The 16,175-nt window shown below is 38.5% G+C and overlaps 6 protein-coding genes across 6 annotated transcripts; 4 read left to right on the forward strand and 2 right to left on the reverse strand.

Moving 5' to 3' along the window:
- Positions 1-773: 773 nt before the first annotated feature.
- Positions 774-3,392, forward strand: NAN1 (Nan1p; the record flags this gene model as incomplete). The annotated part of the gene is made up of 1 exon (XM_449469.1): positions 774-3,392. One exon carries the CDS (start codon positions 774-776, stop codon positions 3,390-3,392), a length of 2,619 nt encoding a protein of 872 aa, XP_449469.1.
- A 460-nt stretch (positions 3,393-3,852) lies between these two features.
- Positions 3,853-5,309, reverse strand: GVI51_M02717 (40S ribosomal protein uS2; the record flags this gene model as incomplete). The annotated part of the gene is made up of 2 exons (XM_449470.1): positions 3,853-4,518; positions 5,220-5,309. The coding sequence occupies 2 exons, from the start codon at positions 5,307-5,309 to the stop codon at positions 3,853-3,855; spliced, it is 756 nt and encodes a 251-aa protein (XP_449470.1).
- A 2,269-nt stretch (positions 5,310-7,578) lies between these two features.
- On the forward strand, positions 7,579-9,381 carry MNN5 (alpha-1,2-mannosyltransferase MNN5; the record flags this gene model as incomplete). The annotated part of the gene is made up of 1 exon (XM_449471.1): positions 7,579-9,381. One exon carries the CDS (start codon positions 7,579-7,581, stop codon positions 9,379-9,381), a length of 1,803 nt encoding a protein of 600 aa, XP_449471.1.
- Positions 9,382-9,907: 526 nt separating this feature from the next.
- On the forward strand, positions 9,908-12,349 carry GVI51_M02761 (uncharacterized protein; the record flags this gene model as incomplete). Its single annotated transcript, XM_449472.1, has 1 exon — positions 9,908-12,349. One exon carries the CDS (start codon positions 9,908-9,910, stop codon positions 12,347-12,349), a length of 2,442 nt encoding a protein of 813 aa, XP_449472.1.
- A 367-nt stretch (positions 12,350-12,716) lies between these two features.
- Positions 12,717-13,493, reverse strand: GVI51_M02783 (uncharacterized protein; the record flags this gene model as incomplete). Its single annotated transcript, XM_449473.1, has 1 exon — positions 12,717-13,493. The coding sequence occupies one exon, from the start codon at positions 13,491-13,493 to the stop codon at positions 12,717-12,719; it is 777 nt and encodes a 258-aa protein (XP_449473.1).
- Positions 13,494-14,666: 1,173 nt separating this feature from the next.
- Positions 14,667-15,788, forward strand: DSK2 (ubiquitin domain-containing protein DSK2; the record flags this gene model as incomplete). Its single annotated transcript, XM_449474.1, has 1 exon — positions 14,667-15,788. The coding sequence occupies one exon, from the start codon at positions 14,667-14,669 to the stop codon at positions 15,786-15,788; it is 1,122 nt and encodes a 373-aa protein (XP_449474.1).
- Positions 15,789-16,175: the final 387 nt, after the last annotated feature.

Below are 16,175 nucleotides of genomic sequence, written 5' to 3' on the forward strand. Positions count from 1 at the left end.
AGCGGTTAAAAGGTGTAGTCGGCGTTCTGTAGTCAGGAGGAGGAAGTGTTGTTACTTTCAGGTATGCTATTTAAGAACTTCAAGACAGCAACTCATTTTTTCCACATTTCTTGCAGAAATCTCATGTAATTGCCCATTGGCAAAATCGATTGCGACTACATGGGCCATTGGAAATAATACTGTCTGCGCCAGACACACATGGCTATGCATTTCAAAATAAAGTGTTGGCACGTCCTCTATTTTTAACCTATTAGACAGCAGATCGATTCTTTTAGCCGCCAATTTGAAGAAATTAGTTCTATGGTTAAGATATCATGTGATAATCATAATGTACGGTTCAAACATATGTGGGTTCTGGTTTTTCTTAGCTCCCAACTACAGGTGTTTCTGAGAGGGTTCCGAGTGAAGAATATGATTACTGCTACAGATGTTTCTGGACATTTTGGGACTAATTGAATGGAAAATTTTAATTGATATTTTCTTGAATTTTTTTTCATTTGCAAACTACAGTCTAGGACTCTTTTTTTTTGAATAGATGCGATGCGATGAGATGAGCTATTAACATTGAGATTACACAAGCTGATAAAATTAAAACAAGTCTAGAAATTAAAGATATTCTGGTAATCTGCTGTTGGAACTGACTGCAAGTACTAGCAAATCCTACTGTGTTTTAGCTTTTACTTTTTATCCAAGTTATTCTGGCAGGCGGTATAAAACGCATATTAACTATACCCAGTTTGGAAGATAGATTACGTTTTTGAAAATAAAGAAATATGGATATCGACAAGTTTCATTTGTCGTTAGTCTCAGGTGGTAAACCATCTCTGGCAAGGAACGTTGACACACCAGACTCCAAGAAGAATTCCACTCTCCTGTCTGATGACCTTACCCATTATGTGATCCCATTCAATAATCAGATTAAGATATACTCCACAGAAACTAAACATTGTGTGAAGACAATCAAGTTTCCTAACCACGAAGTCTTGAACACTGTCTTCATGAATGATGATGTCAAAATTGTGCACTTTGCCTTCGGAGACATGACAAAGACTAATGATACTATCGATAACGAATTACTCTCTATTGTTACGAACACTGGCTCTCTATTAGTTCTCAACTTGAAAGGTAAACTAGTGGAAGACCCAAAGCATCTTAACATAAGTGCAAAGTTAAACGATCCGAAGGAAAGTATTTCAAAGATACTATTTGGTGAAGCAACACAACAGATAAAATTGATCACATCTAAGGTTAACAGCGACAACACACTTGCTTATTACTTATACGATTGTTCGTTTGAGGACAATATATCATTGACATGCACACATGAGTTACAAAATGTGCAAAATATATCTTGGTCCAACAACAATCTGTATTTATCCTATTTGGTCGAACAACCAAAGTCAGAAGGATCTAGCAAAACTGAGAAGATATTCAAGTGTATTTCTATTTTCGATGATAGTTTAAACCAAGAGTTTGATCTTTCAATTATTTTACCATCAACTACTGTATCGCAGTCCAGTAACTCTAAAACTGTATCGACCATTGCTATTGATAACAATGGTATACAGTTAGCTGTGGGTTTCTTTTCTGGTGTCATTACTATAGTCGATTTAGCAGATCTACAAACCAGACTACTCAAATGGCACATAGATTCTGTCTTGTCCCTAACGTTTACTGATGATGGATCTTACTTACTTTCAGGTGGTTGGGAAAAAGTGCTCAGCTTTTGGCAGTTAGCCACCAATATGCAACAGTTCTTGCCCAGATTGAACGGTGTTATTGTTGATATTGATACCATCGGAAATGGTAAGTTCTACTCCTTGACTCTACAATTGACGGAAAATGTTACATCTGCAGACTATCAAATACTGCTACTAAATGCTGCAGACCTGACCTCTGTCCTTTCAATAACAGGCCCTTTGGCAGTTTTCTCAAGTGAAACCAAAAATAGTAAACAACCATTATCCTCGATGAATACAAAAACATCAGAGTCTGTTTCATCATCAGTTGTGTCAAAGAAGAAACTAAAGAAGAAACTACTGAAAAACAAAAGGCAAGACTTCACTGTTCCTGCTTGTATCAATCCTGTATCTAAGCAAATCTATTTTCCACACATGTCAGCAATTCAGGTTTACGACTTTTATAAGAATGAACCTATTGCATATCAATACGTGACTTCAGCTGTTGCTGGTGCGATGGGTAAGGTTAGAACCGAACTAAACATCCAAGAGCCTCTTATCACTGAGGTCCAATTTACCAAAGATGGTAAATGGATGATCACACAAGAGACAGAATTTCCTCCTGAGGATCTTCCATCATCTAAAGATCTAAATTACATACTTAAATTTTGGAATAAAGAATCTGGTGAAGGAGACTGGCAACTGAAAACTAAGGTTTTAAATCCCCATGGTCTAGCTGTTCCTATTACCAAGATTTTGGTTGCGCCATCATGTATTAACAATTCCGAAGGTTGCTTGACTGCCGACAATAATGGCGGATTAAAGTACTGGTCATTTGAAAAGCATGAGAAAAACTGGTGTTTAACAAAAGTGTCCCTACCAAATTTCAATCATTTTAGTAATTCTGTATCTTTGGCATGGTCCTCAGATGGTAGTTTAATATTCCATGGATTTGATGATAAGCTTCAAGTGATAGAATTTGATACATTAAGGAAATTCGAATCATCATTCAGCGAATTGACATTTGATTTTGAAATACAAGCTTTACTATTATCAAATGACAAGACTTTAGTTGTTGCTACCAAAACTACATTATATGCATTTGATATTCTAGCAGGTGCTATAACTCACTCATACGATCTTTTCCCATACATCGATGGCGTGTACAAGAACACTAACATTTCAAGACTGCTTGCTTGTAATAGCAAGAGTGGTCAAATTGCTTTAGTTGTTAACCAACAAGTCGAAGATGAATCCAATAACAAAACACTTAACTATAAATCAAGTATAATAATATTTTCCGCTGACCTTTCGGAAAGAGTCGGCTCCTATAGCCATGATGAGTACATTTCTTGTATTGAGTGGAATTATGAAAGTGATTTTATCTTCATGGATATACAATCAAGATTAGGTGTTGTTGGTGCTACAGTTAGTACAGAAATGTCTGATGAGGTCAATAATGAAGGTGTCTTCGACGGCCTATATCACGAAAGTGGTAATAGTTTCCATGAAGAACTTAAAAAATTATCTTCTCAAAAAGTGGAAGCTGAAAATGTTGATACTGAAGATAAGAACGATGTAGACTTAGAATTCATTAATGGTAATTTCGCTAACAAGGCTATCAATATGAACAGTTTCACAAGCATGATGGACAATATACAGAATATTCAAATGGAAAGTTTGTTTGATCGTGTCATGAAGGTCCTGAAATAAAATCGCATTATTTTTAAATAGTAGGTAAAATTTGCATTTTAATAGATATGAAAACATTTCTAAATTATATTTCATTCTTTATGATTATTCCTTAAATGAATCTTCACATTTAACCAGCTACTTTGCAAGTTGTATTTTACAAATGAATAGAAATCACTAATGATCATCACATTTTATCATTGTTAACGATATATCAGAATCCGATATAGTGGTATCGTAATGTTTTCACCATAATATAACTTAGTTTATGTTGAATTCGTGAGGTTCTTCCTTTAAGATAAAGCTATGAAGACCTATCATATAATAAATAACTTAAAACATTTTTTTAAATGATTATTCTTAATTTTTCTTTACAAAAGGTGTGGGTTGACTATGTTAAAATTTATAAAAAAGAAAGAAATAATGTAGAAGATGATTAAATGAAATTATGAGATATCCCTGCATATTAGTTACGATTGAATTACCATTCAACGTTGTCAGCGTTTTCTTGAGCCCATTCAGCAGCTTCGGTTTGTTCTTCAGTAACTTCTTCCTTAGCTTCTTCTTCACCAGCTTCTTGAGCAGCTTCTTCAGCAGTTTGTTGCTCAATTTCTTCTGGGTTTCTGTAGAAGTACAAATCTGGCATGATAGACCATGGTTGGGTTCTGTCAGTCAAAGCACCTCTTAGTCTCAAGACTTCTCTGGCCAACAAGTACCAGATCAAACCGATAGAGTGCTTACCTCTGTTGTTACATGGGATAGCGACATCGACGTATTCAGATGGGGAGTCCAAGTCAGTCAAAGCGATGACTGGGATGTTAACGTAAGAAGCTTCCTTGATGGCTTGAGCATCGGATCTTGGGTCGGTAACAATGACCAATCTTGGTTCCTTGAAAGAACGGGTGATGTAGTTGGTGAAAGAACCTGGAGTGAATCTACCAGCAATTGGAGTAGCACCAGTGTGAGCGGCGAACTTCAAAACGGCTCTTTGACCGTAGGTTCTAGAGGAGATGGCGACAACATCTTCTGGGTTTGGAATGGCAGCAATGATTCTAGCAGCCAAAACCAACTTTTCCCAGGTCTTACCGACGTTAATGACGTGGACACCGTCTGGTCTAGCGTTGAAGACGTATGGTTCTTGGTGGACCTATTTTAAATAAGATTTCAATCTCTGAAAGATTATCTTCAATAATTGAAAATAGCTTTAGTCGAGAAAATGAAACAATGATGTTAGTAACTTTTTCTTAGTGTTCAGGACTTCTATAAACCGCAATATGAAAAGAGGCCACATAAAAGGTGATAAAAAACATTCCTAAAAATGGATGCCAAACGTTTCGATCAATGCATTTCATGTCTGCAAAAAGATTATAATATCCCACAGTATATCAAATTTCGCAGGATGGTTTATGAGATCTTTTTGGCCACAATAAAATTTTTCAATCTCCACATTCATTCGATCTTAGGGAAATGTTTCATTAAATTTGAGCATTACTGTCCATATAAAATATCCATTCCTGATAGGCTTCAAGTAAAACTCCAACAATGACTTTACAATTTATTCAGTAAGAAGCCAACTGATTCATGTTTTTATCCGATATTATCTCATTCGTGGTATTTCATAGCCTTTTCAGCAAACATATGTAATTTCTCATTCATAGAACTCTTAGAAGTTCGTTCATCTTAAGCATTATATCCACTACTTGTATTATAGGTTTCTCTCTCAGTACTTGCTCATCTCTATGGAATTGGAATTTATTATCACCATGAACACACCCATCATGTATTCGAACCGATTGTCTCTCATATTGTGCAGTTTTGGTAATTGGAAAAATGGTATTATTAACATACTTGAACGTTTCTAGCACCTAGGTGGGTGTTAGCAGCCAACAAAAGTTGGGCGTCCTCTGGGGTAAGATCAAAAGTAGCTGGCAAAGACATCTTATACACAGATAGATTTGGTTTATTGTAATAGTTGTGCTATCCCTTCTTGAATCGGTTTCTCAAAACCTGAAATAAAAAAGCCAAATTTTAAATGATAGTACTATGTAAAGAATTATGAATTTTCTAATAGATAGTACTTAACAAATTGCAAAAAAGACGCTAACGAATAGTAACCAATACACGTATAAGCTACAACCTCTAGGTTGGAACCACAGAGGCACTAACCTATTGTGTGATGAGCTCAGTACGCAGCTTCAGAGAGTCGCTGGAAATTTTGCAAAAAAAACGCAGACATCAGACAGCGTTGGCCATCGTTAGGTGAGAGTCCTACTAGACACCCGGTGCAGCAAAGGGCTGGGGCGGAGAAGGACTCAGCCTAGACTTGAATTTCGGCTTACTTGCTAGGCAGAAGGTGGGCACTAGCTAGACAGAAACCCAACTTGCTAGCCTGCTGGAACGTAACGTTAGTGAGGCACTGGCGGAGCTCTTTCGTTCTCAATTGTGCAATCTACTGGGAAAACTTGGGGTCTTCCTCAGGCTGGTCCAACACTAGCCCAGGCCAGGTGGGTGCTAGTAGGGGGCCCAGAGTATGGTATTGGAGAGGTTCCCCTCTCTAAGGTCTAGAAGACGCAGACAGAGAGAATCGATTCTCCATACTCGTAATGGCAATTGTGAAGCCGGGCCGGTGGATTAGAAGGGGGCCACTGTGATTGAATCAAACTTCCCCAGCCTAGAGACCGATACGAATCTGTGGCAAGCCCAGACTGTTTCCACTAAGGACCCCAGTAATTGAACCACGGTGTGGCCCCCCTGCACGGACTGTAGTTTGTCAAACAGAACCTGGGGCCGACTACACCATTCGAAAAAAAAAAACACTTCAATTGTGGTAGCTCCTCTAATCAGTATCTGAGATGTATGGGTGCAGACAGTCACAAAACTCTTACCAAAATATCGGCAAAGGGAAAGTATCTAATAACTATTAACGAAACACTATTGCGGCATCAGTCTCCCCACCTGCTGCTGACCGTACAGCTGTATGTTGCACTGAGCAACTACTCCCTCCACTCTTGCGGGTCGCGCTCCATCTTAGAGGCTGGGAGGGGGTCCTGCACACAATGCACTGCTGTAACAGTGAGAGAGCCACAAGAGGTGAAGCAAGACGCGAAAAGATGGAGCTACCTGCGTGAAAGGCAGGAACCGGGATATAGCTTGCACTACCCCCGATTCCATAATGTGATAGGAGTTAGAGTTTGACAATACGTATTATAATTGTTGATATACGAACGTCGTCACATATCTATTCGACTAAAAGCTACCCTCAAAAAGAGGTAAAATTTGGGCTACATCAGGTCCCAGTCGCGTATAAATTCTTATATAGTGTAGCTGCAAGCGTCCTCAAAGGTGTCAAAAGAAGGACCATAGATTTTCGTAAATCTGAACGACCCTATGTTCAATCCTATGGGAACAATCGCAGCACCATATTTCGCTTTTTGTTAATAGGAGACGGCAGGGACAATAAACAGAGTGTACAAGAGATGGAAATAATACATTGAAGAAAAATCGTACATCGCACATAATACCAGCACTGGGGGCAACTATAGGGCAAAAAAAAATGGAAAAGATTCTCTAGCTGCCGGGTGTAGACTTTTTACTGTACATTAATTCATATTCCTATGTAGACTACATTGCTGCGACCATTTCTGCTTTTAAAGACAATTCATAAACCTCCCGAGCTTAAATGGGAGAAGAGCGAACGGATTTAATACCTGTGCCTATCCCGTAGGGAATACTCACACCCACAGTAGCATCTAGGCTATATTCCTCCATGTAATGTCCTCTACAAATACAGACTGCAGTAACGCAAAGTCATCCTCCGGACAAGGCTATCAGCTATGCTATTCTCTGTCTTTACTGCCTTATCATCAAAACAACTGGTACTGGAAGAGTGAAAAAAAAAAAAATGCTGCAAATTGTAAGTGAAAAAAGTTGGTGAACTGCTGGAAAGACAAAGCTTGAACTCTAATTCATGAGGTAGAAGTTATATTGAAATTTCTTTTTCATTACCCTTTGCTGCATGTATACAAGGTCTGTACCGTCACGATAATTAATCACTTACGTGGGTCAATTCAAGAATCACTTAAGTATGTAAATTATATATAAACAAAGTACAGAAAAATTGTATAGCAACAGCATTGGCACAACACAAGCACAACTACTCACAAACCGTTTTACGTAGGGTCTTAAACATAAAAGAGACAGCTTAAAGATGGTATCAATGCGACTATTGATGAATAGTCTACGAAAGAGGAAGCTACTCGTGGCTATCCAAGTGGTAGTGTTGTTTCTTATTTTCAGCCACTCTTTTGGTACTGATTATTTGATACCATACAACAGCAACACAGAATATGCATCTTCTGCCGCGCGTGTCCAGCCGATGCAGCTGCCTGATCCAGTTGCTAAAAAGACTCTTATCGGAAACGTGTTGAGGGCTGCCCTAGACGCTAAGCCATCGCCATTTAAGCTAGATAGAGATGCTTTGAAGACCAGCAGTTGCCCAAAGAAAGGTGATGTCTCATCGGGAGGTATTGACCAATTCCACTGGACGTCCGCAAAGAACCTGAAGGCGTGCTTGAACCTGGATGATTACGCCATCAAAACATTGTCTGAAGCCCACTCAAGGTACATGAAGACTCTCTTTAACGATAAAGGTGAGTTTGCCATCTCAAAATCCGACTTTAAGAAGCTGTATCCTAATGAGAAAGGTATAGTCACGCTTGGTGGAGGTAGATATACTATCCTGGCCATGCTAATGATCGAAACTGTGAGACGCCATGGATCTACACTACCAGTTGAAGTGATGTTCCCGCCTGAAGACGAAGGTGAATTTGATTTCTGTAACAATTGGCTACCAAAACACAACGGTAGGTGTGTTATGATGAGTCAAGAAGTCCCATTTGAAATTCTCCAAAAGGACAAAGAGGTTAGATTCAAGAGTTACCAGATTAAGTCATTGGCCCTGCTCTTAACATCTTTTAAGCAGTTTGTGTTCATCGATGCCGACAACAACGCCATGAAGAACATAGATCACATCTTCGATACCGAGGCATTCAAGACCCACGGTTTGATTTTATGGCCTGATTTGTGGAAGAGGTTCACCAATCCAGGCTTCTACGATATTGCCGGTGTAAAGTATGACTTGGGTAAGAGAGTAAGAAACGTTAACGACGATGCATCCCCTCCAGAAACCTATGATCCTAACCATTCCATCTATACTACACACGACCTAAAGCAAAGAGAAGAAATCGCAAAACACTTATATGAGGATGTATCCCTTGCCGACCTGGATGGTACAATAGCTGATACCACCACAGAGTCTGGACAGATGATGGTTGACAACAAGAAGCATTTGTCAACTCTATTGTTGGCCCTTTATTATAACATTTATGGCCCTGATCTTTACTATTACATGATGTCAATGGGGACTGCTGGTGAGGGTGACAAAGAGACATTTATTTCTGCTGCTCATGTACTACATCTTCCATATTACCAAGTCAAAACTAACATAGGCTTCGATGGATATGTTAACGATGTTGATAATCAATTCAAAGGTGTTGGCTTGATGCAAACAGATTTTGAACAAGATTACCAAAGACACAAGCAAGTATTAAAGGAGTTGGCCACTGAAAAACCATTAGAACCTGTGAAGTACCAACTTCCAAATCATTTCCAAGATAAAATGAAGAATCCAGATGGAACTTCCTTGGATATAATGTTTTTGCATGCCAGTTTCCACAAGTTCGATCCTGCTGACCTGGCAAAATCGAAGCAATACTTCAAGCAAAACGGGGAGCAAGTCCGTGGTTATAATAGAATCGATGCGTACAAAAACTTCGATTTTGAGTTATTTAGCTTCAAGAAATTGTACGATAACCTTTGTACCTCTGATCACATATCTTTTAAATCATTGAAGAAACATGAGGGCACGGAATTCTGGACTTCTATGTGCAGTTACTTCAAACAAAGGGTTGACTTTTTAACTAAAACTAAGCCTGCCAATGCATTCATATGATACTTCTTTCAGGATTTACATTTCGTGAAGTATCTGATTGACCATATTTTACCCCGTTAGTGATACCTTTACCTTCACATAATATAATAGATGGACCTATTCATTCTATTGTCAAGACAGAACCTATACTTTACAGCATTTTTATAGCTCTTAATTTAAAACATTAGTAGTACATATAAATATCCCCACTCATATTTATGGCTAGCCAACGAAATAAAACAAGATAAATATGCGTTAAGCCTCCCAGTCATTGCTACTTGGTACACTTAAATGACTAACACTTCAACAAAAAATTTGTCCCAATATATATGTTTTGGTATGAAATGCAACCTTGACACATTCTTTCTTCACAAAGAAAAATAGCCTGAAAAAATAACAACAAACAGGATAATTGGAAACAAATGAATACATATATATCATTTAAAAGTCCACACTCGTTCAATTTAGTTTTCCTTTGACCATTTTTATCTGTAAAGGTTATAACATCATATATCAAACCATACACACGAAATAATATCCATTGATTATGAACAATCATAGGTCAACTTATATCAATCAAATTTTGGAACGAAAAGACCCCTATGAGGCTACTGAGACATTGAGGATACGACTATCACAGGCTAAACTTTTGAACACAAACTTATATTTATTTTTGAATCAACTTGCTGATCTAAGGAGAAACTATAACCAACAACTGCGTAAGATAATTATTGAAAATGAAGATTTAAATAGTATGCTTAGAAAGCAAATGATTGAAAACAATGTTCTTACAGCCGAGGAAATGCAACACTTTACATTCAATTCTTTAGGAGAAATAGAACCTCTATGGAATACACTGGTATCAGAATTAAAACTCGATCTTGCTGCTAACACTAAATTCAGTAAGGTTATCGAAGATGAGGTAATTTTAGGTATCAAAAATTCTGTGGAGAAGAATAGCAATTGGGGAACCAGCAAGCACCTTCATTCCAAGTTAAGTAAGGTAGCAGTCTCATTAAAAAGAAATAAGGACCCTAATACACATGCTGAACTCCAATCAGAATGGGATGCCGATAAAGCAAAACTATTCCAAATTTTCGAAACAATGGACTATGAAAGACTTTATTCAGTCAAAGATTGTCTGTTGAAGTACCAATCTGGTTATACCGATTATATTTTAAAGACAACCGAAAAATGTGACACATACATGACACAGTTTTTGGAGTTCAACCCTGAGAAAGAAATTCAAAGATTTGCCAATGATGCTTCCAATTACAAATTTAGCCAAGTGCAACCCGGAAATAATGCTAAGTATGCCCCATCTAATATGAACACACCAAACCAGGAAAGAGGCTCATTCAATGATAAAACGTCTCCAAGTAGATTTGCTTCAGCTTCAACTGTAATTAAGCATGATATGGGATCGGAGCAACCTATCATGCTGGAAGACTCTACGACTTATAAAAATATGAACAAAACCCAGAAGCTGAAATCGAAAATGGGTTCCATTTTTGGTAAAAATAAGTTAAAGAGCAAAAAATCGCAACAACGCTTAAGCTCTTCACCTGAAAAACCACCATTATCAAAATCATTTAGCTCAGCAAGTGCGTCAACTAATTATTCTAGTAGAAAGTCGCAAATGGCTTCAACAATGCAAACACCTCAAGTAGACATACAAAATCGTGAAAGTGGTATTACCGACCAGATTTCCTCAAGTAATATTTCAACTCCAAAAAGCTTCCAACAGCAACCAAAAATTGAACAAGCTCCAATCGCTTCAATGAGTCAACCTGCTTTAATACCCAACCAAAAGGACAAGCCTCTGCCAGATATTAACCAAAGTAAAAAAGAAAGAGATATAGTTTCCGATCAAAATGCGAAATCTACCCCAGAAATAATTCAACATAAACCTTTGCACATCACATCTCCAAATTCTTCAAAGTCGCAAACACCACGGCAATGGTCGACAAGCAGTGCTGCATCAACTACTAATAATGAGCCACCAGCATACTCACCACATCTAAGCAACAATGATAACATGCCAAACAACACAGCTGCGAATACACTTGGGAGTCAACAAATGATGCAGCCACAATTAACTGGCGAGTTAACTGCTCTGCAAGCTCAAACCACGGGTGCTACCGGTACATCAAGCGCTAATAATTCCCTCTTTCAACATCTACCGGACGATTTCTCAATATTTGGACTTAATGCTAGTATTGCCGAAGTGTTGAATGCAACCTTTAAGGATGGTGTCTTAACATCTTCTCAACTAGTAGGAGAAGTTGCACTGAATTATGTCAAGAATACGGTGATGAACACCCCTCTTCCCATCGGATTGAATCTACAGGTTACGAATGCATCAACCTTCAACAAGGTCATTTTAAATCAGGCATTTATGGAGAAGGTGGCGGATACAGAATATAAAGTTAATCCACAATTTATAGATGGTAGAACATTGGGGGCTATGAAATACTCAATCGATAACACGACCGTGCCTGTTGTCATACACCCAATATGGAAATTTGAGCCTCATCAAGCCAGTGTAGTATTAACTGTTGGTCTCTCAAATCAAATTCCAGAAAGCATAAACGAGTTGACTCTCAGTGATTTTACTGTAATGGTAAATATTGCTGGTACTGAGAGTACAAGTGCATTATCCAAACCACAAGGTACATTTAATAGAGAAAAGAACAGAATTACCTGGAAGTTCAAGGAGCCACTCACGATTTCTAGGGATGGTGAGAATGTTAAATTAATTGGTAGGTTTATGACAAATGGACAGGGTTTTGAACCTAGTGATGGTGTAATGCTAAAATTTGTAATTCGTGAGCAACAGGGGCAACAGGATGCTTCAATAAATATAATAGGCAGTAAGATAACATTGTCCGTTCAAGAATACGATGTTGAAAATCCATTCGGAGGTGAATGGCAACCAATGAGAACAAACAGAACACTGGCCAGCGGAAATTATATCGCTACATCATAAGTGAAGATAGAAGCCCATATAATGGTTTCATATTACAAACAACCACCTCGTATTTATAGATTTTTGTTTCATTTATCTCCTAATATTTTGAGATGTAATTATACGCGTTTATCATATATTAAAATTATTAAATGAGTATATAATATTTCTAAATTGAGTTTATATTATTTCTATGTGACCATACTGGCTAAATTTCTAATTTTATTAATGGGGTTCATGTCACATCATTTTCCTTATTATACAGCTTTTTTTTTTTTTTTTTTTTTTATATTTTTAATTTTGTTAATGGAGTATGACTCAGGTCAACTATGACTCAAGTGATGACATGCCATTGTAACTAGAGCAAATTATACGCCTTGTCAACCTTTCAGGTCAAATCTGAATATGAAATATTTAGATATGGGGAGGATAGCACTTCGATATAAGATGAGCAGTCTGACTCAATGGATATATTTTCAAAAGACAGACTTAGAAGATCTTTATTAAATAAACTAGGTATCCGAAACTTTCTAGTGTTAGCCGTATCGGTATTGCGCCTTGCCGTTTGTTTTTGCAATTCTCTTTGTTGTCTTCTAGACTCCTTTAATACAGGTAAAAAATAAGCCGCAAACTCTTTGATTCTCTTGAGATGGCTATCATCAAGGTCGGCAAGTATGTGACTTGTCCACAAGTCATTTCTATCTATATCCACTTGGTCATCTGCCAATGCCAGAGAAGGTGTCCTCTGTCTGTCTAGTTGTATCTCAAGGCACCATTTATCTATCTGAGTCGATACATTAGGCGTCAGTGACGTTGCCTCCTGAATGGGACTCCTCGTTCGACTAATGATTACATGCTCATATGTCCCTAAGGATGTCGAGGACGACGTAGACAGTATGTTATTGTAATAGTCGCTGGACCCATTCTCAGCGTTATCATGAATCCCAGACAGCTCATCGTCTGTCCTACTGGAACTAATAATCGCATCGTTCTCAGAACTGGAAACGTAATTCAGCAAAGTCTGAGTGTCTCTTCCTGATATACTAGGAGAGAGCCTCAAGTCGAAATCGTCCTCTGGAGATGGTAAGTTAGACGATCCATAGGCTATACTGGCCTGTATTGCTGGCAGAGACCCTTGGTTGTGTGGCATTCCAAATCGAATCATCTTTTGCTGCTATATAAAATAGTCTTTAACTAAGTTTGCTCTGTTGCGATCGGTTATACACATACAAGATCTTATAGTTTTACTCTTTATCTTCCTTTTATATAATCATTTCTGTGAAAGGAGCAATATACATTTATTACTTTTTGAATCATGGAGGGGGGACAGTATTGAGTAGTACAAAATAGCCTTTAAAATTAAAGAACACAATCAAAAAAAAGGAAATCACAATGGCCAAGCAACGAATCGGTCTTGCTAAGTAGAAATAAAATCCCAGAAGCCAAGAAGCCACCACTCTGATAACAAAGAAATGAGCTATCTAAACCCATGAAAAAAGGTGTAGTGTGTACAAATTAGAGTTGTAAAATTGCAGATAATCTATATTCTGCAGATCAACAAGCAAAAAAAAAGAAAGAACCCACTAGTAGGTGTTTAACTCAATTTTTAGCAGTAGATATGGCTTCACCATGGATGTTAAGGGACAAGAAATCTTCTTACCCCCCACGACCTATCGGATGCTCAAAAGACCATCTAGATTCAGATACAAGAGGGAAAGCCATTTTCAAAAACGAATCGTTCTCTTCACTAACAACTACAACAAATTTGCCATTATTCTATCTATACCCAAGAAAACCAAGCCAACATGTAGTAATACCCAAGTCTATGCATAGCCTAATGTATACTAACTAGTCTGGCTATGGACTTATGGAAGAGACGGTAGCTGAATGCTGATAGCCGGGTAAATTTAGGGTTCTCTTGTATGTTCCAAAGGTGCTACTTACAGAGAGAGGTGGGGGGGGGAGGGGGGCAAAGTAAAGCCCTAATTTTGGCTTTTTTTCTTGTTGCGTTATCCCACTTAGCTATAGTATGGAATACTGGGGATTTGAAAGAAGAGAGAATTAGGGTTTGAAAGACCCGGTGCTTTTTCTCAGAACCAAACCCTAAAATCTTCTTGCTTCCACTGTGTTCCGTTCATCTATTGTTCACCCTAATCATGATCATACAAAGTTGGAAGGCCTTTCTAGAATCCCAACTTATTCGGAAACAATGGTACATATGTAGATTACCTTTGCTACAACTTCTAGTGGAAAGGCATTTGTGGTTTGCTTTAAGATACTCTCTACTGTTGCGTGTTGAGAGACTCTACCCGCGATTAACGATACTCCTGAGAAAATAATGTCGATTACTATCCATATCAAGTCTGGTCAGAACAAATGGGACGTCTCCATCGATCCCTCGCAAACGATCTTGAATTTGAAAGAGGAGATTGCCAAAGTTTCTGAGATCCCTTCAGGTAATCAGAGGCTGATTTACTCTGGTAAGATTTTGAAGGATGACCAAACTGTTGAGTCCTACAACATCAAGGATGACCATGCGATACATATGGTGAAGTCTGGTGGTAACGCTTCTACTTCAAATGCTCCTACTAATGCTAACGAATCCAGCAACTCTTCTACCACTGCGGTGCCATCCAACATTGCCTCCGGACAAACTGGCGGTTTCAACCCATTGGCTGACCTTACCGGAGCTCGTTACGCAGGCTACGCCAATTTGCCCTCTGCCGATATGTTTGGCCCCGATGGTGGCATTAATAACGCCCCAGATCAGGACGAAATGCTAAGGATGATGGAAAACCCTATCTTCCAGTCGCAAATGAACGAAATGTTGAGCAACCCAGAGATGCTAGACTTCATGATACAATCCAATCCACAACTACAAGCAATGGGCCCACAGGCTAGACAAATGCTACAGAGTCCGTTCTTCAGACAAATGCTGACAAACCCTGCCATGATTAGACAAAGTATGCAATTCGCAAGAATGATGAACGGTCAAGGTGGTATGCCTGGCGCAGATGCAACAGATGCTTCGGCTTTCCCAGCTCCAGGCGGAGACGATACTGAAACTACTACAGGCTCTACAGAGAACACAAGTACAAACAACAGAACGAACAGTAACGCAAACGCTAACCCTAACGCTGCTGCCAACCCATTTGCCGCACTAATGGATCCTGCAAGCAACCCATTTGCTGCCATGATGGGCAACATGAACAACCAGCAAGGTGGTGCTGGCGTACAGCAACCGGCTTTTGACCCTACCCTATTAGCATCATTGCTAGGTGGACAACTACCTGCACCAGCACAAGAAGACAACAGACCTCCAGAAGAGCGTTACGAACAACAATTAAGACAGCTGAATGACATGGGCTTCTTTGATTTTGATAGAAATGTTGCAGCATTGAGACGTAGTGGTGGCTCTGTTCAAGGAGCTCTTGATGCCCTCCTGAATGGTGATGTGTAAAAGAATTAAATCTTCAAAACAAGTACGTTTTAGCAGATGTATATATTATATAGAATTACCAATTATGCCCAGATAATCAATTACTTCATTCATCTTATATATTTAAATCAAAACAGTTATTTAATAATTGATGCAAGATGTGAAACACCATCTTCACACAGCAATTATTAGTGATTTGCGTACGTAAGCTAATGCATTCCATGTGCAACTATGTATAGTATGGGTCACTATAGGTCAGTCACCATAAGCCTTTCCGTTCACCCATGGCATCTGGCCATCTCATCCCATCAAGTTTCCCTTGAAAAAAACAAGAGACACAGCTGAAAAAAAAAAAGATGAAGGAAAACAAGAAGATCAACTAACCTTAACATGCTTTTAATATGTTTA

This window comes from Nakaseomyces glabratus, chromosome M, assembly GCF_010111755.1.
Source record: "Nakaseomyces glabratus chromosome M, complete sequence".
Lineage (NCBI taxonomy): Eukaryota > Fungi > Ascomycota > Saccharomycetes > Saccharomycetales > Saccharomycetaceae > Nakaseomyces > Nakaseomyces glabratus.